Here is a 25000-nt window from a genome sequence, read left to right on the forward strand (position 1 = left end):
GAATCTTTGAATCCTCCTCCGGCGGACAGGTAAGCAATATTTCTCAACCATGCGGCGTAGGACAAATGCGGCATTCCATATGGGGCTGAAAATGTGACACACACATATATATATATATATATATATATATATATATATATATATAGGCACCTTTATGCAACTTTATGGAAAAGGCTGGGGAGGGAAAGTGGGCTGGAGGGGAAGGAAGGAAGGAAGATTACAATATCAAGCTGAACTGTCAGCATGCTGATCTACCAAATGTCAAACAATACATATTCATCTATTTGGCAAAGATGCAGCTCTATAGAGGTCCAAACAAAAGATGGCTGACATTTGCACGTTCAAGAGAGTGACAGACGGCGCACATACACACACACACACACACACACACACGCACGCACGCACGCACGTGCACAAACACACACACACCCGCACGCACATACACATAAACAACATGCAAATGCACACAGACGCTCAGACACACACACACACACACACACACACACACACACACACACACACACACACACACACACACACACACACACACAAACACAGATGCACATACACATGAACAACATGCAAATGCACATAGACGCTCAGACACACACACACACACACACACACACACACACACACACACACACACACACACACACACACACACACACACACACACACACACACACACACACAAACACAGATGCACATACACATGAACAACATGCAAATGCACATAGACGCTCAGACACACACACACACACACACACACACACACACACACACACACACACACACACACACACACACTTGGCGCACTGCATTGTAGTTGAGTACTAGAGAGTCGAGCTGGATGCTAAAAGTGCGACTCTCAGTGCCAGATGACCAGTAAGATGAATCAAGTTTAAGAGCTGAGATCTGGCCGTCAAAAACACGTCCATTCATTTGTCCATAAAGCTGTGGAGCACCTCCCCTCCCCCAACACACACACATCACTCATATCCCGCGTGATGAAGATCAAATAAAGCATTGAACTAATAATCAAGCATTGTCATATAAATAAATGTGTGTTTTGCTACTCTCTATCGCTGACTGATATCTCTATCGCTATATATTATAGAATATTGCACTGTTTGATTGACAGGAGGTGATCAGTGCAAAATCGGTCTGCAAAACAGACGGATTAGCAGATATGGAACTTTCCTCCAGCTTTGAAGTTTGAGATCAACCCTGGATGGTTTGAGCCACTCACCTCCACCGGGTACCTCCGGCCATTGATGCTGTGCTCAGAGCCTTCCGATCCGTTGCTCGGACCCCAATGAAACTCCACCTTCTCCGCCTTAAACCTCCCGGGCAGGCCGGCTCCCCGGACAAAGTAATCATCCTTCAACATGATGGCCACTGAGAGAGAGAGAGAGAGAGAGAGAGAGACAGAGAGAGAGAGAGAGAGAGAGGAGTCAAGGCTCTCACACATCACCCAACATGTTTTTGAATATACATAATCATTCATGGCAAAGAAGCAGACGAGAGACCACAATGTGTTTGTCATCGGGGAAGGCACTTGAATGCAAATCCCAAATTCTCTTGAAAAATACCCTCAAAACATTGGCTCACGCACGTCTGAGGAAGACAAACGCAGCGTGAAACCTCTTTAAGGCCGGGAGAAGGATGGATAGGATATATGATAGATATAGGGTAGATATAGGATATATGATAGGATATATATCGGATAGGATATAGGATGGAGAGGATGGATGCAGTGGTAAGCGCTGTCGCCTCACAGCTCGAAGGTCCTGGGTTCGATTCCCACCTGGGACGCTGTGGGTGCTGGAGTTGTGACCCCCCCATATCTTCAGTGCCTACTGCCCAGGTGGGCTATCTCGTCGAAAGGGCCTTTCTGTGTGGAGTTTGCATGTTCTCCCCGTACCCCCCAGGGGGTTCCTCCATAAATAACCCTCCACTAAAAACATGCAGAAGATCGTCATCCGACCAGTGACGACAACATCTGAAGTTGGTCCAATGATGGTCCAATGAAGGTCCCCGGGCGCTGGAAAGAAATAGCGACCACTGCTCCTGGCCTGCCCCCTGGAGGAAAGGACAAGCCTGGATGGGTCAAATGCAGAGGACATATTTCACCGGCCACCGTCAGCATGAGTGTGTGTTGTGGCCGCATGCATGTGTTGTAGTGTGTTCGTGTGACAATAAAGACGGGCTGCCGTCTGAAATCGTGTTTAAATCTTTGAGATTTGGGCATGTGCTGAAGAGACACGAGAGGCTGTCTTCCTCCATCAGGCTCAGAGGCAAGCTCTCAAACGAGGGGCTAATTTAGCAGCCAAACCTTTTGTCTTCTGTCAGTGCAAAGTGTCCTTGCAGGGTCCTTTGTTATTCCATCATCACGTGCGGCTGAAGTAGAGTTAAAGTGGGGCGGCGGCGCGGGGGGTAATTTTCACATTCACAAATGGCTCTAAAAGGATTCCATTAGCCAACGCTACCTTAAATAACTGCTCCCATTGTCCAGGAGGTTTCCGTCTCTGATTGAATTTCACCAGCGTCTTTATTCCGTCCTAAAAGCACTCGAGTGAAGAGAGTGATGATCCAACTGAAGGTCTGGCCAAGCTGCATGTTAGGAGGCCCCACATTACACAGGTTAGGTTGTGCTTCTGACGCGTCTGTTGCTGATGCAGATTAAAACATGCAGGTGAAACAGCACCTACAGTACCACTATGGGTTAGACCAGATATATAGCAGGGCAGATAGAGCCTGTTTCTTTAAATATTGGATATCAACCGTTGATAGTAAATAATATGGATGAAACGAGCGCGACGTCACTCATTGGTTTTTGAGACCTCAAAATGAAGCCTTGATTCCGGGGTAATGTTTCCTGGAGCATTCTGGGATATCTGGTCAAATCTGGAGCCCGCGAATGACGGGGGTGTGTCACGTGATGTGTCACATGATGTGTCACATGATGTGTCACGTGAGTGAGGTCTCTGTGAGCCTGCTACAGTCAACAGTCAAAGAAAATGCTCGAGCCTGTTCACCACTATATTGGCTATCAACGGCCTCAGTGTGAAAATACTGGTATCGACGTTCAAAAGCTGGCTGCCACATCAACATCAAAAATGAAAACCCTGAGCTTGTTTCTACCTTTGTGCTGTGGTTGAGGAATAAACAATACACACGGTGGTGAAGCTGAAATCCCTGCACATGATCAACAACAACTCAAGGTTGTAAGGCGAACGCAACTCAATACTTAATTTACAGTAAGAATGTGTACTTGTTATTCCTATCATGCTCTTCTTATAGGCAGGTCAGTATGTGAAATCTCTCACGAGAAAGTTTGAAACTGAATGGAATTCACAAGGTGTAAATGCTCGGATTGCTCATAATGTTGCCATGGGAGATTCAACCATACCAACAAGCTAAAAAAAGAACATTACTGTATAGATGTGAATCTTTCCTCAGATTAATGAACTGAGAAAGTCTCAGGAACTTAATTAATTGTGAGCATGCACATTGATGATTAATTTTTCAGATGAAAGCATAATTATTGTTTCCATGGAATTTGTGTGAGAGTGAGGACAAAGCTTTAATTAACTCATCCATGTACACACACCATCAGGTAAAACTCTTCAGGGGTCAAATCATAATTTCCTACAAAGGAACTGTTAATTTCTTAGGAAGCTTCCTGGAAAGAACCATTACATTATCTACTAATTACTGTATAGGTTTCCAAGACAGAACCATGATCATGTGTAGTATAGAAAATTAGAAATTAACTAAATTTAATTAAGAATTTGACAGATTATATAGTTACCGTAAATTCCGGACTATAAGCCGCACCGGTGTATAAGCCGCACCTTCAAAGTTGACTATTTTTTTCTTATATAAGCCGCACCGGACTATAAGCCGCGGGTGTTTTAATGGTATTTTTTTTTTTTTTTTTTTTTTGTGTTTTAATGTTTAATTACCATATGTAAGGGTTCATGCACAGAGGGGATTGTAGAGGAAGCTCCCATTTATTAACATTTCAACAAAACAACATAACACAACACCACCTGTGTTGTTTTTTACAGTGCACACAGTGTCATACAGTGTCATACAGTGTGGTGAAAAGAGGGCAAGAGAGGAAATTAAAACTTATTATAGTTATATAGGATTTATAGTTAGAAAGAGTGCTAAAAAAGAGAGTTTTTTTTTTTTTTTTTTTTTTTAAATCCATAGATAAGCCGCACCGTTATATAAGCCACAGGGGCCAAAAAAGGCCAAAAAACGGGAAAAAAGGTGCGGCTTATAGTCCGGAATTTACGGTATATGAATAATTACTTGGGGTCCCAGATTGACCTCTGCCTATTATTTTCCAATTTCTAGTTGATAATTTTGCAGTTCTTTCCAGGAAAATCTTTTCAAAATTGACAGTATCGAATCACCAGCCTGCCAACAATTTCTATATAATGACTACATCACGTCATGGTTCTTTCCAGGAAACTTCCAGGAAACCTTTTCAGGAAAGTATGGATTATGCAATTTAAGAAAGCATTTGGATTGTTTAAAAGGAATTAAAACAGTTCTTAAAGGGGCATTAAGTCATCTATGATCTTTATCGCCCTCTACCAATAAGCAGTAGGAATTGCAACGTCGACACAGCTTACGATGGCCCGCTATTGACAGAAATAATAGTCACACTTTCACAGAAACATCTAGTAATCTAGTGGGTGCGTTCAGTCACAGGCTGTGTCTCTCTCATCTCTATGCAAAGGACAGAAGACTGATTTAAGTTTGTCTGCTTTTAAATGAGCTTGTTCCTAGAGCAGTTTTATCCGTTTTTTGAAGCAGTAAATGGATCCTGGACTTTCCGGAAGATTTGTGTATGTTCACAAATATTGATTGAACTGTCCTCCACCATTGCAATTAATCTGAATGTTTTGACTGACATGACTTAAATTGGGCGGTATCCCCGTTTAAAAGATCAATCTTACTGCAAGATGAGCTTTTTATCCTTTTTTTTTGCATCGAGCAGCAGTAGAGAATCTTGAACACGTCTTGCATCCTGCAATCCTGCATGCTCATGTACTTTACTTCATATTGTTGTCTTGTATACTGCATGCTCATGTACTTTACTTCATATTGTTGTGAGTGTACTGCATGCTCGTGTACTTTACTTCATATTGTTGTGACTGTACTGCATGCTCATGTACTTTACTTCATATTGTTGTGAGTGTACTGCATGCTCATGTACTTTACTTCATATGGTTGTGAGTGTACTGCATGCTCGTGTACTTTACTTCATATGGTTGTGAGTGTACTGCATGCTCATGTACTTTACTTCATATTGTTGTGACTGTACTGCATGTTCATGTACTTTACTTCATATTGTTGTGAGTGTACTGCATGCTCATGTACTTTACTTCATATGGTTGTGAGTGTACTGCATGCTCGTGTACTTTACTTCATATGGTTGTGAGTGTACAGCATGCTCATGTACTTTACTTCATATGGTTGTGAGTGTACTGCATGCTCATGTACTTTACTTCATATTGTTGTGAGTGTACTGCATGCTCGTGTATTTTACTTCATACTGTTGTGAGTGACAGAGAGAAGTAACGCACGTCTTTGTTTCTTTACCCACTTATTGATTGGGAGTTGTAAGGTAGTGCTGCAAGCGGGAGTCAGACCCTGGTAGTTTCATTATAGTGTTTGGGACGCCTGCAGGAATCAGAGCTAAGCCCTCCAAACCTGGGCTGGCACAGTGTGAAAACAGCAAGAAAACCTCCAAAATCAGCGTAAATATATTTTTAAGGCTGTTGTCCTCATATGTCTTCTTTAATAATCCAAATGTTGTATTGTGTTTGTTATACAACATTCAAAAGAGAATGCCCGCAGGCAGCACAGAGGCAACAGAAAAGTCAGTAAACATTCATAAGAGCAATAGCACATTAAGTTGGTTACGAGCGCGCAGAGCCGGGGAAAAGCCGACTCAGTGCAACGCAAATCAGATCTTGGGTACAATATTCTGATGACAGTCCAAGGTTGGGCCTTGCTCAGTTTGCAGCAGTCCATCCAAAAATTGCCATTTTCCACAAACAATTTCATATGTCAGGGGTCCCATTTTGCAAATATAATGTTAATGTAAACCCAGAAATCATTGCTTTATTCTCTGAGAACTTAGAATAAAATGCACAAACTGACTATACTGGATTGAAACGAATGATGAAATGAGCCAACTTTCTGAAAAACTCAGACCGGCGCTTGAGAGAGCTGAAAATGTAGAACTAAAAGAAATGCATCTATTTCATGTGATATCATCTGTCTCAACAGATTCGACCATGTTACAGCATTGTCTATCATTGTGTATGATTTAATAGTCACTGAGTACATTCAAGTGACACAAATCCACCCTTCCCCTGGTGCTGGACGAGGCTTCAACTGTCAAATTCAACGTAGGTCTACAAAACGTTCTTGCTCCACATTTGTGTTATTTTGGCGAACAACACTGCAACTGATTCGCTTCTTCACCGTGTTTGAGACGGTGGCCACAATCCCTTTAAGGAGTGTGTCACATGATCTCATTCTGAGGGGGGGAGCGGGGGGGTAGAAAGTAGAAACGCCGTACAAGTTCAGCATGGGTTGAATACACCTGTCTACATCAGCAGTAAAATGATAAATTACTGGCTTCAAGATAAGAACTCTGAGTAGCTTGCATGTGTTCTTTCAGTATGAGATCGTGTGGCGCTCTGACAAACTCAATTCACCTGACAAAGAGCAACTCCTTTAGAGAGTTGGAGCAGAACACTGCGTGACCTCTGGAACTTTACTAGTCCTCATAAAGGTTGAATTTAGACTTTCATTAGTTTAGATTGCCAACTTTAGTGCATTCTCTTCTATGTTCACCATTTGTGTTGACACATTTCTGCAGTTTGAAGAACTTCCCACACATCCTACTCGTAATGACTCGTAGGTGGATGTGAAACTTGTTTTGGGCAGTTGGTATTTCTTGATGCAGCTCATATTAAATCTGATATAACCTGAGTGCACTATCAGTATTTGAACGTTATTTTTGCTCACTACTGTAGTAACATTGTAATGTTCTAATTTATGTGTTCATGTTATTCTGTTAAAAAAATATTTTAATGGTTCTGGTTCTGTTCCATGCATTCTGAGAGGTCCACAGCTCTACAAGTGAAGTAACTGATGACATTCTGATCAGAATCGATCAGTGTGACGGCAAAAATGAGGGAAATAAGGCCCAGATTGAAAAGAACCAGAATTATCCTAAATATGCATTAACTTTTCCCATTCACACTCATGAAATCATGATTATTCCTCCTTCAAGTTTGGTTGTGAGGAGAAACACCATGACCTCTCTAAATTAGTTCTTGCAGGTTTTGGGTGGTGGTGGGGGAGGGGGGTGGGATTATCTCTCAGCTCCGTCAAAGTCTTCACCGGCATCTCCACCAGGTGATCCCTCCGCAGATAAAAGATAAAATGTTCAGCTGTCGTTTAGAAACAGCTGATGCATAATTCATACGAAACACGGGGACATTTGTCTTGTTAGCCATGCATTATGGAGCGGAGGGGAGAACAGAAGCTGTGCGCCATTTTGTTTCGCAGCTGTTGTTTGTGTTTGTGTTTTTTTTTTACCCCGGATCTCACGCACGCTGCCGCACCTCAAATCCATTTAAACTATGCTCCGCCATGCTTCTAACTTTGCAGGTGGTCGTCATCCTTTTGGCTTTTTCTTTTTTTCTCCAGCACCCGCGGTGGCCTTGAGCACCCGCGGTGGCCTTGGGCACCCGCGGTGGCCTTGGGGAAACGGTTTCAGTCGTCGAAGGCCTGGGGACACTGCACCAGACATGTCAGGGAACTTTTCATCTTGAATGTGATGATGAGGTCCTCGCTCTCTCTCTCTCTCTCTCTCTCTCTCTCTCTCTCTCTCTGTGTGTCCATGTCTCTCACTCTTCTCTGGTTCCTCCTTCGAGCAGTGCCACCGCTGGTGATGATACTCTACCTGAAGGTCAGCTGGCCCGTCCACTCCCGCAGGGGATGACACACTGTGCGCCTGCCTTGCCTGATTAAGCTAGCTGCACTCAAACAGAAGCATGGCTGGCATCTCAGCAGCACGCCTGCCGCTCCTAACACACTGCCTGGAATGTGGAGAGGACATGTCACTCGCTCTGCGTGACCTTGCTCAGTCGCTGGGAAATTGGGAACAAAAATGGTTCTGGCAACAAGCTTCTGAAGGAATCTGCAGACTGTAAGGGATACTCAGAACCTTCTAAAGCTATCTGTAGACTGTAAGGCATACTCAGAACCTTCTAAAGTAATCTGTAGACTGTAAGGCATACTCAGAACCTTCTGAAGGAATCTGTAGACTGTAAGGCATACTCAGAACCTTCTAAAGCTATCTGTAGACTGTAAGGCATACTCAGAACCTTCTAAAGTAATCTGTAGACTGTAAGGCATACTCAGAACCTTCTAAAGCTATCTGTAGACTGTAAGGCATACTCAGAACCTTCTAAAGCTATCTGTAGACTGTAAGGCATACTCAGAACCTTCTGAAGGAATATGCAGACTGTAAGGCATACTCAGAACCTTCTAAAGGAATATGTAGACTGTAAGGCATACTCAGAACCTTCTAAAGCTATCTGTAGACTGTAAGGCATACTCAGAACCTTCTGAAGCTATCTGTAGACTGTAAGGCATACTCAGAACCTTCTAAAGCTATCTGTAGACTGTAAGGGATACTCAGAACCTTCTGAAGGAATATGCAGACTGTAAGGGATACTCAGTGTTCTCCAGCCCTCCTGGTCTTTCAATGGTCACACCGAGACAAAACGATGCAAGGCATTCTTCTGTGTTATTTTAGACTCAGATCTTTATTGTAAAGCTCATTTTAATGGCTTGACTATAAACTGCCTTCTTCCACTTGAGAAACAGAGCCAAGGTGAGACCCCCTTTTAAGACAGCAGGATGCTGAAAAGCCTCCCAAAGGCAGCAATTAGTGCTTCTACAAATGATACAAAACACTGCTGCCATGCAGGCTCTTAACAAACACACTGCTGCCATGCAGGCTCTTAACAAACACATGTCACACGACTCGTGTAGCACGTGATCTGCACTAGCTGCTACCTACACGATATCTTTTAGAATAGATTTTAAAATACTTATTGCAGTCTTTAAGGCACGCACGCACGCACGCCCAGACACACACACAAACACACACACATGCACACACACACACAGACACACACGCACGCACACAGTCTCATACACATACACACACGCACACACACGCACGCACACAGTCTCATACACATACACACACACACACACATACACATGCACACACACAGTCGCATACACACACACACACACACACACACACACACACACACACACACACACACACAGTGAAAACAATACAGTACCAGCCAATTCTGTCGCAGCTGGTAAAAATGAAATAAAGTGTATTAATAAACGTTCTGCTGATTAACTGCTGCTGACTGGCCACTGGTAATCTGATACTTCCACCCATGCCTATCACAATGGCTGGCAAGAGAAACGTGATGATCTGCAGTGTAAGGACAGATTGAGTCATCGTGGGCTGTCATGTGGGCTTGCTACTGGATTCTGGTAGTTCCCTTGCAAAGTGTCCCAGCTGAGCGTTGCCCACTGAGTGGATAATGGACTCCCTGACAGATAGAAGACAGTTTGGGAGCCTGGGCCTTTACCTATCTGCCCCCTCACTGTGACCTGAGGGACACGCAGCAACTGCCTGTACACCAACTGCCTGCCTGAACACCCACACCTCGTCACACACGGTGATGAATGAGTGTGCAGTGAAGAGGTGGGCCCACAAGCCACTCCAAACTCTGGAGAAAAGAACTGAGGGAGAGAAGAACAGACTCATCCACACAACGGCTCAGTTGTTCATTTCCAAGAATAGAGAGTAGAGAAAGAATAGTTCACCCAAAAATGAAAATGCAATCATTATCTACTCACCTTCATGCCAGTTTGAAACACAGGTGAAGTTTGTTCGTCTATATAACACAACCAAAGGTTGCCAGCCCAACTTCATAACAGCGTTCTCAGAAAAAAAACGGAAGTAGAGTTCCGAAATCAGCAAAATAACTGTTTTATGGACGAAGAACCTAAACCAGAGTTTCAGCTGGCATGTAGATGGCGAGGAGTGGACAGCATTTTTTATTTCGTGAAAATTTGGTTTGATTTGGGTGAACTATTCCTTGAACATCAATAAATCATTAGCACATTTAGTTTAATTACCACAAACAAACAAGACCAGAGGATTTTCAGCTTCGACATTGCATTTTACATTGTCTGCCACCGGGGCGGATTTGGCAGGACATTTGCTGCTTTGCGGCACAAACCAGGGGCTGTTTATTTTGCAATGTGATATACAACTTTATTCCAGTTTCTCTATATCTGCAGAGTCTCAGCTTTCCTTGTCAGAATGCATAGTGGCTGTTATCAAGAGCTGTTATCTCCTCTTCTGCTTGCTCAAACACCAGGGAGGGGGAACGCTGACAAGTAGCATCATCGTCTTTGCAATCGGGTTAAAGGGAAACGTGGTCTTCATTTTGAGAAACCCAAAATGCTACACTTACTGTAGCCATAAAGGTTAAACAAAATGCTAAACTTACTGTAGCCATGAAGGTTAAACAAAATGCTACACTTACTGTTACCATGAAGGTTAAACAAAATGCTACACTTACTGTTACCATGAAGGTTAAACAAAATGCTAAACTTACTGTTACCATGAAGGTTAAACAAAATGCTACACTTACTGTTACCATGAACGGCAAACAAAATGCTACACTTACTGTTACCATGAAGGTTAAACAAAATGCTACACTTACTGTTACCATGAAGGTTAAACAAAATGCTAAACTTACTGTAGCCATGAAGGTTAAACAAAATGCTACACTTACTGTTACCATGAACGGCAAACAAAATGCTACACTTACTGTTACCATGAAGGTTAAACAAAATGCTAAACTTACTGTAGCCATGAAGGTTAAACAAAATGCTACACTTACTGTTACCATGAACGGCAAACAAAATGCTACACTTACTGTTACCATGAACGGCAAACAAAATGCTACACTTACTGTTACCATGAAGGTTAAACAAAGGATGTTCTCAACAGAAGAAGCCCAGTGTTTCACAACCAATGGCACTTTTTATGATCCAATAGGCTGATAATTGAGGAGCATGAATAAATAAAGAGCATCATGGCGCCAGGGTGAAGGTTGGGCCAAATCGATTTTTTACATATTATCACAATGTATGTTGTCTCCATATTTTACTGCAATTGTATTGTATCATGGTATTTAATGGTCATAATGCCTTGTTTATATCATTGCAGATCATCAAATAGAGATCGAATTCCTGCAACACCATCACAATGACAGCAGAGATCAAACATCAACATTTATCCCAACAAGCAATATGGAAAGGGCAAATCAAACTGAGCTCGCTAAGAGCATTTCATGACTCAAAATAGGCCATCAATGGGCCTATCCAGGTTTTCTTTTATTTCTCCAGTTATTTGGATCCATTCTCTGCATCTAAAAACATCTGAATGTGCTGTTGATGAAAATAAGGCTAAACATGCCCAAATAACAACATTGACTTTGACCTGAGCTGTGTGAAATGAGTCAGTCAATTATGTGGCGTCCAGAAGCAGCATCTGTTGCAGAAGTATTGATGAGTGACTCTGGACACATTGATGGAAAGTGCTCTGCATTTGAGTGCATGTTTTTGTATTGCTGAAATGTTTCCCATGCAGGCTTTCATGCTTGAATCCAAATGAGCTGCTTTCTGATATCATCTGACATGAACTCCCACAAGTAATAAACAGCTGCAGCAGCTACATATCCTTTTCATTTCCCTCAGCGTACCTCCAGAGTAGCTGTTTAAACAGCTGCAGCAGCTACATATCCTTTTCATGTCCCTCAGCGTACCTCCAGAGTAGCTGTTTAAACAGCTGCAGCAGCTACATATCCTTTTCATGTCCCTCAGCGCACCTCCAGAGTAGCTGTTTAAACAGCTGCAGCAGCTACACTATCCTTTTCATGTCCCTCAGCGCACCTCCAGAGTGGCTGTTTAAACAGCTGCAGCAGCTACATATCCTTTTCATGTCCCTCAGCGTACCTCCAGAGTGGCTGTTTAAACAGCTGCAGCAGCTACATATCCTTTTCATGTCCCTCAGCGCACCTCCAGAGTGGCTGTTTAAACAGCTGCAGCAGCTACATATCCTTTTCATGTCCCTCAGCGTACCTCCAGAGTAGCTGTTTAAACAGCTGCAGCAGCTACATATCCTTTTCATGTCCCTCAGTGTACCTCCAGAGTAGCTGTTTAAACAGCTGCAGCAGCTACATATCCTTTTCATTTCCCTCAGCGTACCTCCAGAGTAGCTGTTTAAACAGCTGCAGCAGCTACATATTCTTTTCATGTCCCTCAGCGCACCTCCAGAGTAGCTGTTTAAACAGCTGCTGCAGCAGCTACATATCCTTTTCATTTCCCTCAGCGCACCTCCAGAGTGGCTGTTTAAACAGCTGCAGCAGCTACATATCCTTTTCATTTCCCTCAGCACACCTCCAGAGTAGCTGTTTAAACAGCTGCAGCAGCTACATATCCTTTTCATGTCCCTCAGCGTACCTCCAGAGTGGCTGTTTAAACAGCTGCAGCAGCTACACTATCCTTTTCATGTCCCTCAGCGTACCTCCAGAGTGGCTGTTTAAACAGCTGCAGCAGCTACATATCCTTTTCATGTCCCTCAGCGTACCTCCAGAGTGGCTGTTTAAACAGCTGCAGCAGGTACATATCCTTTTCATGTCCCTCAGCACACCTCCAGAGTAGCTGTTTAAACAGCTGCAGCAGCTACATATCCTTTTCATGTCCCTCAGCGTACCTCCAGAGTGGCTGTTTAAACAGCTGCAGCAGCTACATATCCTTTTCATGTCCCTCAGCGTACCCCCAGAGTGGCTGTTTAAACAGCTGCAGCAGCTACATATCCTTTTCATGTCCCTCAGCGTACCTCCAGAGTGGCTGTTTAAACAGCTGCAGCAGCTACATATCCTTTTCATGTCCCTCAGTGTACCTCCAGAGTGGCTGTTTAAACAGCTGCAGCAGCTACATATCCTTTTCATGTCCCTCAGCGTACCTCCAGAGTGGCTGTTTAAACAGCTGCAGCAGCTACATATCCTTTTCATGTCCCTCAGCGTACCTCCGGAGTGGCTGTTTAAACAGCAACATATCCTTTTCATGTCCCTCAGCGTACCTCCAGAGTGGCTGTTTAAACAGCAACATATCCTTTTCATGTCCCTCAGCGTACCTCCAGAGTGGCTGTTTAAACAGCTGCAGCAGCTACATATCCTTTTCATGTCCCTCAGCGTACCTCCAGAGTGGCTGTTTAAACAGCTGCAGCAGCTACATATCCTTTTCATGTCCCTCAGCGTACCTCCAGAGTGGCTGTTTAAACAGCTGCAGCAGCTACATATCCTTTTCATGTCCCTCAGCGTACCTCCAGAGTGGCTGTTTAAACAGCTGCAGCAGCTACATATCCTTTTCATTTCCCTCAGCGTACCTCCAGAGTTGCTGTTTAAACAGCTGCAGCAGCTACATATCCTCTTCATGTCCCTCAGCGTACCTCCAGAGTGGCTGTTTAAACAGCTGCAGCAGCTACATATCCTTTTCATGTCCCTCAGCACACCTCCAGAGTGGCTGTTTAAACAGCTGCAGCAGCTACATATCCTTTTCATTTCCCTCAGCGTACCTCCAGAGTGGCTGTTTAAACAGCTGCAGCAGCTACATATCCTTTTCATGTCCCTCAGCGCACCTCCAGAGTAGCTGTTTAAACAGCTGCAGCAGCTACATATCCTTTTCTTGTCCCTCAGCGTACCTCCAGAGTAGCTGTTTAAACAGCTGCAGCAGCTACACTATCCTTTTCATGTCCCTCAGCGCACCTCCAGAGTAGCTGTTTAAACAGCTGCAGCAGCTACACTATCCTTTTCATGTCCCTCAGCGTACCTCCAGAGTAGCTGTTTAAACAGCTGCAGCAGCTACATATCCTTTTCATGTCCCTCAGCGTACCTCCAGAGTGGCTGTTTAAACAGCTGCAGCAGCTACATATCCTTTTCATTTCCCTCAGCGTACCTCCAGAGTAGCTGTTTAAACAGCTGCAGCAGCTACACTATCCTTTTCATGTCCCTCAGCGTACCTCCAGAGTGGCTGTTTAAACAGCTGCAGCAGCTACATATCCTTTTCATGTCCCTCAGCGCACCTCCAGAGTAGCTGTTTAAACAGCTGCAGCAGCTACACTATCCTTTTCATTTCCCTCAGCGTACCTCCAGAGTAGCTGTTTAAACAGCTGCAGCAGCTACATATCCTTTTCATGTCCCTCAGCGTACCTCCAGAGTAGCTGTTTAAACAGCTGCAGCAGCTACATATCCTTTTCATGTCCCTCAGCGTACCTCCAGAGTAGCTGTTTAAACAGCTGCAGCAGCTACATATCCTTTTCATGTCCCTCAGCGTACCTCCAGAGTAGCTGTTTAAACAGCTGCAGCAGCTACACTATCCTTTTCATGTCCCTCAGCATACCTCCAGAGTAGCTGTTTAAACAGCTGCAGCAGCTACATATCCTTTTCATGTCCCTCAGCGTACCTCCAGAGTAGCTGTTTAAACAGCTGCAGCAGCTACATATCCTTTTCATGTCCCTCAGCATACCTCCAGAGTAGCTGTTTAAACAGCTGCAGCAGCTACATATCCTTTTCATGTCCCTCAGCATACCTCCAGAGTAGCTGTTTAAACAGCTGCAGCAGCTACACTATCCTTTTCATGTCCCTCAGCGTACCTCCAGAGTAGCTGTTTAAACAGCTGCAGCAGCTACATATCCTTTTCATGTCCCTCAGCATACCTCCAGAGTAGCTGTTCAAACAGCTGCAGCAGGTACATATCCTTTTCATTTCCCTCAGCGTACCTCCAGAGTAGCTGTTTAAACAGCTGCAGCAGCTACATATCCTTTTCATTTCCCTCAGTGTACCTCCAGAGTGGCTGTTTAAACAGCTGCAGCAGCTACATATCCTTTTCATGTCCCTCAGCGTACCTCCAGAGTGGCTGTTTAAACAGCTGCAGCAGCTACATATCCTTTTCATGTCCCTCAGTGTACCTCCAGAGTGGCTGTTTAAACAGCTGCAGCAGCTACATATCCTTTTCATTTCCCTCAGCGCACCTCCAGAGTGGCTGTTTAAACAGCTGCAGCAGCTACATATCCTTTTCATGTCCCTCAGCGTACCTCCAGAGTGGCTGTTTAAACAGCTGCAGCAGCTACATATCCTTTTCATTTCCCTCAGCGTACCTCCAGAGTGGCTGTTTAAACAGCTGCAGCAGCTACATATCCTTTTCATTTCCCTCAGCGTACCTCCAGAGTGGCTGTTTAAACAGCTGCAGCAGCTACATATCGTTTTCATTTCCCTCAGCATACCTCCAGAGTGGCTGTTTCAAAGTGAGTTGACACTTGCCTGAGCGGATAACAGTATAATTAATGCTCCAGCTGCAACTACAAGTGGCTTAATAGCAATCATTATATGGTCATCTAGTAGAAAACAGAATGTCACGCTGATCACGGTGCTGAAAATGATACCTTGAAATAGCCACATGTGATTGGGTAGTTAGTTACCAGCCCTAAGATGCTAGCAGGCCATCATGTGTGTGTGTGTGTGTGTGTGTGTGTGTGTGTGTGTGTGTGTGTGTGTGTGTGTGTGTGTGTGTGTGTGTGTGTGTGTGTGTGTGTGAAGTGTGATTGGGTAGTTAGTTACCAGCTCTAAAATGCTAGCAGGCCATCATGTGTGTGTGTGTGTGTGTGTGTGTGTGTGTGTGTGTGTGTGTGTGTGTGTGTGTGTGTGTGTGTGTGTGTGTGCGTGTGTCAAGTGTGATTGGGTAGTTAGTTACCAGCCCTAAGATGCTAGCAGGCCATCATGACCACAGATTGGAGTTTAATGTGACAAACATCTCTCGGAGGCGGAGCTGTTCTGGAGGCAGAAATAATATTGGCTGAGTTAAATATGCGGAAACCAAAGAGGGTTATGAAGTGTGCTGCTACTAACCATACTAAGTTTTCTAGATTTTTTTTTTTTTTTTTTTTTCAATAATATTTTTATTCAATTTTAAATTTTACAAGACAAGACAACGACAAAAAGTTTTCTAGGTTTAATAGCTAGTTAGCTTAGCTGACCTTCCGAGTTCAAATTTTCATAATTCATAATTTACAAATGGAGAGAAAAAAGTCACTGTCATTCATATTTACATTCGCCCTGGCATGTGATGTTTTTGCCCCCGTTTGTCTGTTTGTTTGTCGATAGGATATCTCAAAGAATTATGGACGGATTCGACAAAACTTTATAAACTGAGTACTTTCCACACCCACTGGCAAAAAGGGGGCGTGGCGATGGCCGTGTCCAATCACAAAAAGAGACTTAACTTCCAAACGGACTCACGTAAAACATCGTATCACAAAACTTTGTGCAGTAGAAAGGTTGGTCATGGGCCAAGGAAGAACTGATTAACTTTCCACGCCCACCGGCCAAAAAAGGGGCGTGGTAATGGGGCATAGCCAATCACAAAACAATCACAAAAACGCACCTGTAAGTTCCAACAGGAACAGTTGGCGGAGGTATGCACTCTAGCGAGTGCCTTCATGGCTTTGAGAACGTTTGACTTTGTATAACTAAAAGTCTCACCTGCATCATGAGCAGACCAACGGTCACCTCAGCTTCTGTCCTCTCATTCTCCTGACCAGTCCCTGCTCCTACTCAAAGTACTGACTCCCCTTCACCTCCACCTTCCATTACAGAACTGTCTATAGCCCTGCTGTTACAGCTTACCACATGTATTCTCAGGCACAATAGTTGCATTGCAGCACATTGCATAGTGTTGCACAGCCCTGCTCATAATGTCTGCACGAGGTGTTCTATGGCACTTTAGCCTCAGGGATTATAGCCATGCTTTATATTATTACACTCATTACTCACTTCATGCATGTCATCCAGCTCAGTAGAACATCTCCTGCTGCAGCGTCCCAAAGCTTTCCTATAGCTTCACCTCCACTCTGTGTACAGTATGCCTTGTTTCCTGTAGCTCCACCTCCACTCTGTGTACAGTATGTCTTGCTTCCTGTAGCTCCACCTCCACTCTGTGTACAGTATGTCTTGCTTCCTGTAGCTCCACCTCCACTCTGTGTACAGTATGCCTTGCTTCCTGTAGCTCCACCTCCACTCTGTGTACAGTATGCCTTGCTTCCTGTAGCTCCACCTCCACTCTGTGTACAGTATGCCTTGCTTCCTGTAGCTCCACCTCCACTCTGTGTACAGTATGCCTTGCTTCCTGTAGCTCCACCTCCACTCTGTGTACAGTATGCCTTGCTTCCTGTAGCTCCACCTCCACTCTGTGTACAGTATGTCTTGCTTCCTGTAGCTCCACCTCCACTCTGTGTACAGTATGCCTTGCTTCCTGTAGCTCCACCTCCACTCTGTGTACAGTATGCCTTACTTCCTGTAGCTCCACCTCCACTCTGTGTGCAGTATGCCTTACTTCCTGTAGCTCCACCTCCACTCTGTGTACAGTATGACTTGCTTCCTGCATGTAGCTCCACCTCCACTCTGTGTACAGTATGCCTTGCTTCCTGTAGCTCCACCTCCACTCTGTGTACAGTATGTCTTGCTTCCTGTAGCTCCACCTCCACTCTGTGTACAGTATGCCTTGCTTCCTGCATGTAGCTCCACCTCCACTCTGTGTACAGTATGCCTTGCTTCCTGTAGCTCCACCTCCACTCTGTGTACAGTATGTCTTGCTTCCTGTAGCTCCACCTCCACTCTGTGTACAGTATGCCTTGCTTCCTGCATATAGCTCCACCTCCACTCTGTGTACAGTATGCCTTGCTTCCTGCATATAGCTCCACCTCCACCCTGTGTACAGTATGCCTTGCTTCCTGTAGCTCCACATCCACTCTGTGTACAGTATGCCTTGCTTCCTGTAGCTCCACCTCCACCCTGTGTACAGTATGCCTTGCTTCCTGTAGCTCCACCTCCACTCTGTGTACAGTATGCCTTGCTTCCTGCATATAGCTCCACCTCCACTCTGTGTACAGTATGTCTTGCTTCCTGTAGCTCCACCTCCACTCTGTGTACAGTATGTCTTGCTTCCTGTAGCTCCACCTCCACTCTGTGTACAGTATGCCTTGCTTCCTGTAGCTCCACCTCCACCCTGTGTACAGTATGCCTTGCTTCCTGTAGCTCCACCTCCACTCTGTGTACAGTATGCCTTGCTTCCTGCATATAGCTCCACCTCCACTCTGTGTACAGTATGTCTTGCTTCCTGTAGCTCCACCTCCACTCTGTGTACAGTATGCCTTGCTTCCTGTAGCTCCACCTCCACTCTGTGTACAGTATGTCTTGCTTCCTGCATGTAGCTCCACCTCCACTCTGTGTACAGTATGTCTTGCTTCCTGTAGCTCCACCTCCACTCTGTGTACAGTATGCCTTGCTTCCTGTAGCTCCACCTCCACTCTGTGTACAGTATGTCTTGCTTCCTGCATGTAGCTCCACCTCCACTCTGTGTACAGTATGTCTTGCTTCCTGCATGTAGCTCCACCTCCACTCTGTGTACAGTATGACTTGCTTCCTGCATATAGCTCCACCTCTACTCTGTGTACAGTATGCCTTGCTTCCTGCATGTAGCTCCACCTCCACTCTGTGTACAGTATGTCTTGCTTCCTGCATGTAGCTCCACCTCCACTCTGTGTACAGTATGTCTTGCTTCCTGTAGCTCCACCTCCACTCTGTGTACAGTATGCCTTGCTTCCTGTAGCTCCACCTCCACTCTGTGTACAGTATGCCTTGCTTCCTGTAGCTCCACCTCCACTCTGTGAACAGTATGTCTTGCTTCCTGCATGTAGCTCCACCTCCACTCTGTGTACAGTATGCCTTGCTTCCTGCATTCTCCTAGGGGATATGTACACACTAGTCGGGTTTCCATCCACCTGTTTTGATGCGAAATTTCAATTTGCGCATAAAAAAACTGAGTGGAAACGCTGCCTAATTCGCAAAAACCTCCAAATATCGCAAAAAAGTTTTCACGCTTGAGGGAGGCGGAAAAGTCGGGTGTATCGATAAAAGGAAAAAGCGAAACGTGCGGTGGAAACAGTTTAAGCGATATTCTGTTGTCTCTCCATTCAAAAACAACACAGTTTGCCTTGATCACTGCAAAACATGACATGCCGTGTGTAGCATCCACACAATAGGGCTACACACGGTAAATAATGGTACGCGCAGCACAATACCCGCCGTGGTAAACAAGAAGAAGACTGGGATATTAACTTTAAGGCGACTCACTTCTAGACATGAATGAAATTGTATTCACTTACTATCTGCTCCGTGGATTACCATTTTACAATTTCGGAGCCGAAATTGGAACAGCAACGTTGGTCCACAAACGTTGCTATTTAAAAAAAAATTGGAGATCGGGTTGGGATTATAACGTTAGTTTGCCGAGTCGCACCTGGTAATCCAGAAATGGCGTTATGGTACCTTTGTCTACTTGTAGATCATCAAGAAACTTTAAATGAATAATGTTAGATGTGTTTAACAGAGCTGTATATCGGGTGTAGCAGCTGATCAGCAGCTTAGACAGCCTCAAACACGAGGTGATTGACAGCTCTATAATTGCAAAATAGCAGTGGATGGAAACGCGCATTGTTTCGCATTTTATTTTGCCGACTTTCTGAAAATTCGATTAAAAGTTGCAATACATTTGGATGGAAACCCAGCTACTGTCTATTGTTGATCTGGCAAACTATGTTATCCTTCCTGTAGACATGTATGTGTGCCAGTATTGACTTGTGTTGACTTGTGTTTGTTGTACAGTTCATTAGTTGTCATTATGACGCCACACAAAATCACATACATTTATTAGAGTGCAGAGCAAGCAAGTTTGATTTGGATCGTTTTTCATTTTTGTGGACAATTAAGAAAAAACATCCATCGATGAATAGAAAACCGGCCTAATTTCAACCAATAATAATAATAATAACTGTGCAGGTTGGTGGCTCTGTGAAAGACGTGCGGTTACTCTCGTATTGAAAACAACTTACTTCATCTCTGAAATTGACACCCACCTACCACACACACACACACAAAATGCGGGTATAAAGAAAATATTTTTTCGATGTTGTTGTTTTTTTAAGTTTTGGTCCGAGTGAAATGTTCTATGGTCTCTCCCGATTCTAAATAATAGCTGAACCGTTTGGTTTGACCAAGTAAAACTATTTTTATACGCATTTTACAACATGTCTATGGGAAAATGAATTGCGGAAGAAAATCTCTGGTACAGTGCTGAAGCGGGAAGTGACGTTCACTTTGGCTCTCTACACTGTAGTCAATGGCTGGGCTGCTGGCAGCGGGGAGGTGGTGTTATACAGTGGCCATGTTTGTTCTGTGGATAGTGACGCCATGCAGCCACCTGTGGCCTGTTGCTCTCAGAAGGCTTTCTACTCTAGTTGTAGGCAGAGGGGAGAGGATCATGCGTCTTAGTGACACATTGGACTTGTGAAGAATACCTGTGGTTGACGAGGAGGATCGGCGAGATGCCGCGAGAGCCGAATGCAGACGGCCCGACGCCGAGTCCTACAGGAAGTGACACCTGCCACGGCTCTTGTACTAATGTGGATACATCATGTCGGGATGAAGATGGGCTGTGTACGATTCATCACGAGTGGCTTACTGCACCTGTCTCGTTTCATCATCACGCGCTGGGATGCAACGCAACAGATTTGTGACGTGCAGACACCTGCCAACATGAGCTGGGATTATTAGAGATGTCACAGTACAATGTTTTGTTCCCCCTCCATTGTTGTCTGGCAGCGCGCTGCGTAGTGACGGATATTGTCATCGACATCAGAATAGATTGCCGAGATCTCTTCGATGTGATGACTCAGAGTTTTTGGGCTTGGCACAAATTGTGGATCCTAATTGCGCCAAATAATGATGATTATTGAAAAAAACTACAAGTGGGATTAAAATAGCGATTAGGAAACGTGAGCAGTGAGTAGAAAATGTGAACTACTGGACCTACTGTAGGGACTTACAAGTTGTTTAAAATGCTCAATAAATACTACTCAGCGCCTAAAGTGTCAATATGTCTCTTGTTTCTCTTTCTAACATTGAGCTGAAACGTTCAATCTTCAATCTAAAAACACTGCACACAGTGTAGGTGTTGAACATAACCTATCCCACACACATCAAGAAGTCCATCTGGTCCATCTGCTCTCTTCACTCTACCTGTTTTTCCAGTGTTCTTCATAGACGTCTTATTCGAGGATTCCGTATCAAAGCCCTCCAGAGTCAGTTCCTGATACTCCGTGGACACCTTGGCATCCTGGTCCGCGATGTTGATTGGCGATTGGTTCCTCTCTGTGCATTCTGGGTAGGCCGATGCCCAGCCCTCGTCTGGCCCGTATGTACCTGAAGAAGACAAGAAATACAGCCTGTGTGAGGAGGACATTCTGATGAGAACTTGAGCAGGATAGAGAAGAAAGACGACATTTTTTTAGGACCACCTCATGTTTTCTGAAAACAAACAATGTCTAAATCCCAATCAAACAGCCCTCGCCTACAGATGCAGCCACCTAGAACTGATCTGAACTCATCTGTGACAGGGTCCATCCAGATCTGATCTGAACTCATCTGTGACAGGGTCCATCCAGATCTGATCTGAACTCATCTGTGACAGGGCCCATCCAGATCTGATCTGAACTCATCTGTGACACCATCCAGATCTGTGGCAGATTCAACAGATACGTCACTTAAAAGAGCAAAAAACTTCACGCTGGCTTTAAAACTGAGCCTGCTGCAGCCTCTGAAAGTAAATGTTCAAAATTGGGATATTTCCCAAATATCGCGATATTTCCAAAAATCAGACCACTCCTCAGGGTTAATGTGAATAGGTAAAGATTTGTCTGTATTTTATTTTATTTATTTATTTATTTATTTTTGCAATTCTCCACACTCACACTCACACTCACACTCACACTCACACTCACACTCAGACTCACACTCACACTCACACTCACACAGAGCAACACAGTTTGATCCTTGTGGTTCGCACACCAACAGAGGGCTTCAAACTGTCCTCTTCATGCAGGGATGACGTGTCCCCTGCTGGCTCTTGGGTCATTAGCAACATGAAACATGTATAGAGCATATGGTCCATTATACATTCAGTTTGGTTCTGCTGACCCGCTTCTCAACTCTGCCTCACACAAGCCACAAGCAACCCAGCGCCGGCCAATCACAGCGCTAGCTAGGTGACAGACAAGGCACAAGATGTGTGCGCGTGTGTGCATGTGCCTGTGTGTGTGTGTGTGTGTGTGTGTGTGTGTGTGTGTGTGTGTGCATGTGCCTGTGTGTATGCATGTGCGTGTGTGTGTGTGTGCGTGTGCGTGTCTGTGTGTTTCTCTGTGTGTGCATGTGCCTGGGAGTGTGTGTGTGTGTGTGTGTGTGTGTGTGTGTGTGTGCGCGCATGCCTGTGTGTGTGCGTGTGTGCATGTGCCTGTGTGTGCGTGTGTGTGTGTGTGCACGTGTGCGCCTGTGTGTGTGTGTGCGTGTGCCTGTGTGTGGAGAGAGATGCTCTGAGAGTGAATGTCCAGAGGGTCAGAGCCTGGGGCTACAGTGGAGCAGTGGAGTTACTTTTTGCTGTAGCTGTGTAAGAGAGACAATCAGGGAGAAGTCTCTCTTAACACCTGGGGTGAGCAGGACCATAGCTGCTGTCTCTCTTAACACCTGAGGTGAGCAGGACCATAGCTGCTGTCTCTCTTAACACCTGGGCTGAGCAGGACCATAGCTGCTGGACAGACTGGCACCAAGCCGCCTCTGCCCCGCCTCCTGGACACTTAAAAGACTTTTTGCATGAACTTATTGTTGACTCATTGATGGAGCAGGGCTGTGAATGTGTTGAAATGAGTCCTGATGTCTTACTGTTTTATCAGTGCATCTGCTAATATACTGATGATGAAGATCACTGGCTAGAAGCAGCCAGACTGGCTCAAACTGTTTAATGTGGATTCCAGGCGTGTTACTGGCCTCTACCCTCCACACACTCCCCCGTTCCAACACTGGCCTCACTTTCTGCCCTACTGAACTCACCATTCCCCTGGCCACCTACCCTGCAGCCTCTCCATACCCGCCACCCAGGTGAGGAGGCCCGTGTGGAGGGGCCCGTGTTGGCAAGGCAGCAGGTCTGGATGGCATCATGCCCAGGGTGCTCACTGAGAGCAGGTGCCAGCCAGCAAGCGCAGGTTCTCCCTGAGCCTGCGGGGGGCGCAGGGAAACCTCCCGCATTGTCCCAGTGCCCGATCCATATATATATATATAAATTAAAAGAATATTCAAATATGAAATTAATATTCAAATGTATTATTATGATTAAAAAACTTTTTTTGCAAGTAAAAAACCTGGCCAAGAGGGCAGCATAAAAACATACATTGTTTGCCTGATTATTTAAAAACATTACAAAAGTGTAGGCTACTACTGTATTAGTACTACTGACTGAATAAAAAAATATATATATATGTTCAAATAAATATACCAAGTAGTTATATAAGCTCTCTGGTTGTATTGGTTTGCCTTGCCACGCACGGACGCACGGACGCACACCCACCCCCACACACACACACACACACACACACACACACAAAAGTATTCGAATATATTCAAACAAATATGTTTTGTTTAGAGAGAATATTCGAATATGCAATATTTAGAGAGCTAGAGCTCATCCCTCCGAGGTGAACCAACCGATGCTTTGAGCACTCATTTGTGTTGTCTGCCATCTGGGTATACACTGCTTCCTGCCATCACAGCACCTGCCTCAGCCAACTAGAAGGGTACTGAACTCTGCTAGCATGTAGCATGTAGCATGTAGCATGTGCTGTGTGTCGGTCCTATATGCTCTGGACTGTTCTGTAGACCATGCCATCATGTGCTCTGCATCTCTGCACATGACCTGTACATATATATGTAAACACACATCTGTAATACAGCATGTTGCTTCCATCTGTGATCTCATACTATCTGAAAAGCTAACAATGCTTGTATCGGGACACATTTTTGTACATAGTATCTGTGGATTTGATCATGTGAATAGCTAGCAACCAATGCACATTTGCTACCTGGATATATGTGTGCTGGTCTGGAGAAACCTTCACATGTTGCTGGCTGATACATATGGTTGGCAATGAGTCAAAGTAGGTTGAAAACTATTTATTTTCATAAAAGAAACAAGATTTTTTTTTTATGTTTTTGGTGGAATGCCACTGTAGAAAATATAAAGTTGTGGAATGTTAAAAGCTATTTTTCTCACATTTTACTTTTAGACACACAACAGATTAAAATACTCTGAACTTTTGTTCTGAGAAAGCTATCTCAGTAATTACCTCCACCAAGGTTCTGTTTTCAGTGAGCCTGGTAAAGCAGCCGGTTCTGCTAGAACCAAATTAAATGTGAGTTCACGTCAGTCCATGCTTGTGCCATTGATTCATGACAAAAGAGGCCTAACACTTTATCCTCAGTAGGTTCTGTTGTATTTGTATTTGTATTATTTCTAGTTATTATAATTATTATTGTATACAGTAGGTACACTGTGTTGTATTTTGTCTATTCTGATCTATATCTTATTCTTTGCTCCTGCTATGATCCAAATCCCCCAAAGGGATTATTAAAATTTCATCTGACATCATCATCTTACTTCATCTTAATAGTTCAGTCAATAATGCGCGGGGTGGGAGTGGGGGGTCTGTACCCCATAACATGCCCCACCCTCACTCACACACATGCACACACACACACACACACACACACACACACACACACACACACACACATGGTGTAACAACTTCTACGCTTTGGTTATATCGGTATAGAATTTGATA

At 44.4% G+C, this 25000-nt stretch overlaps 1 protein-coding gene across 1 annotated transcript in view; it reads right to left on the reverse strand.

Moving 5' to 3' along the window:
• The window catches only part of LOC310798173 (receptor-type tyrosine-protein phosphatase gamma-like), a gene marked incomplete at both ends in the record, with an annotated part of 532970 nt that overhangs the window by 165841 nt on the left and 342129 nt on the right, over nt 1-25000 (reverse strand). Inside the window, 2 exons of the mRNA XM_083660647.1 lie at nt 1253-1401; nt 21354-21536. Coding sequence (XP_083516773.1) covers nt 1253-1401; nt 21354-21536 — 332 coding nt within the window. The remainder of the gene's footprint in view (nt 1-1252; nt 1402-21353; nt 21537-25000) is intronic.

The sequence above is a fragment of the Poromitra crassiceps genome (genome assembly GCF_964638095.1).
Source record: "Poromitra crassiceps genome assembly, chromosome: 25".
In the NCBI taxonomy this organism is placed as follows: Eukaryota; Metazoa; Chordata; class Actinopteri; order Beryciformes; family Melamphaidae; genus Poromitra; species Poromitra crassiceps.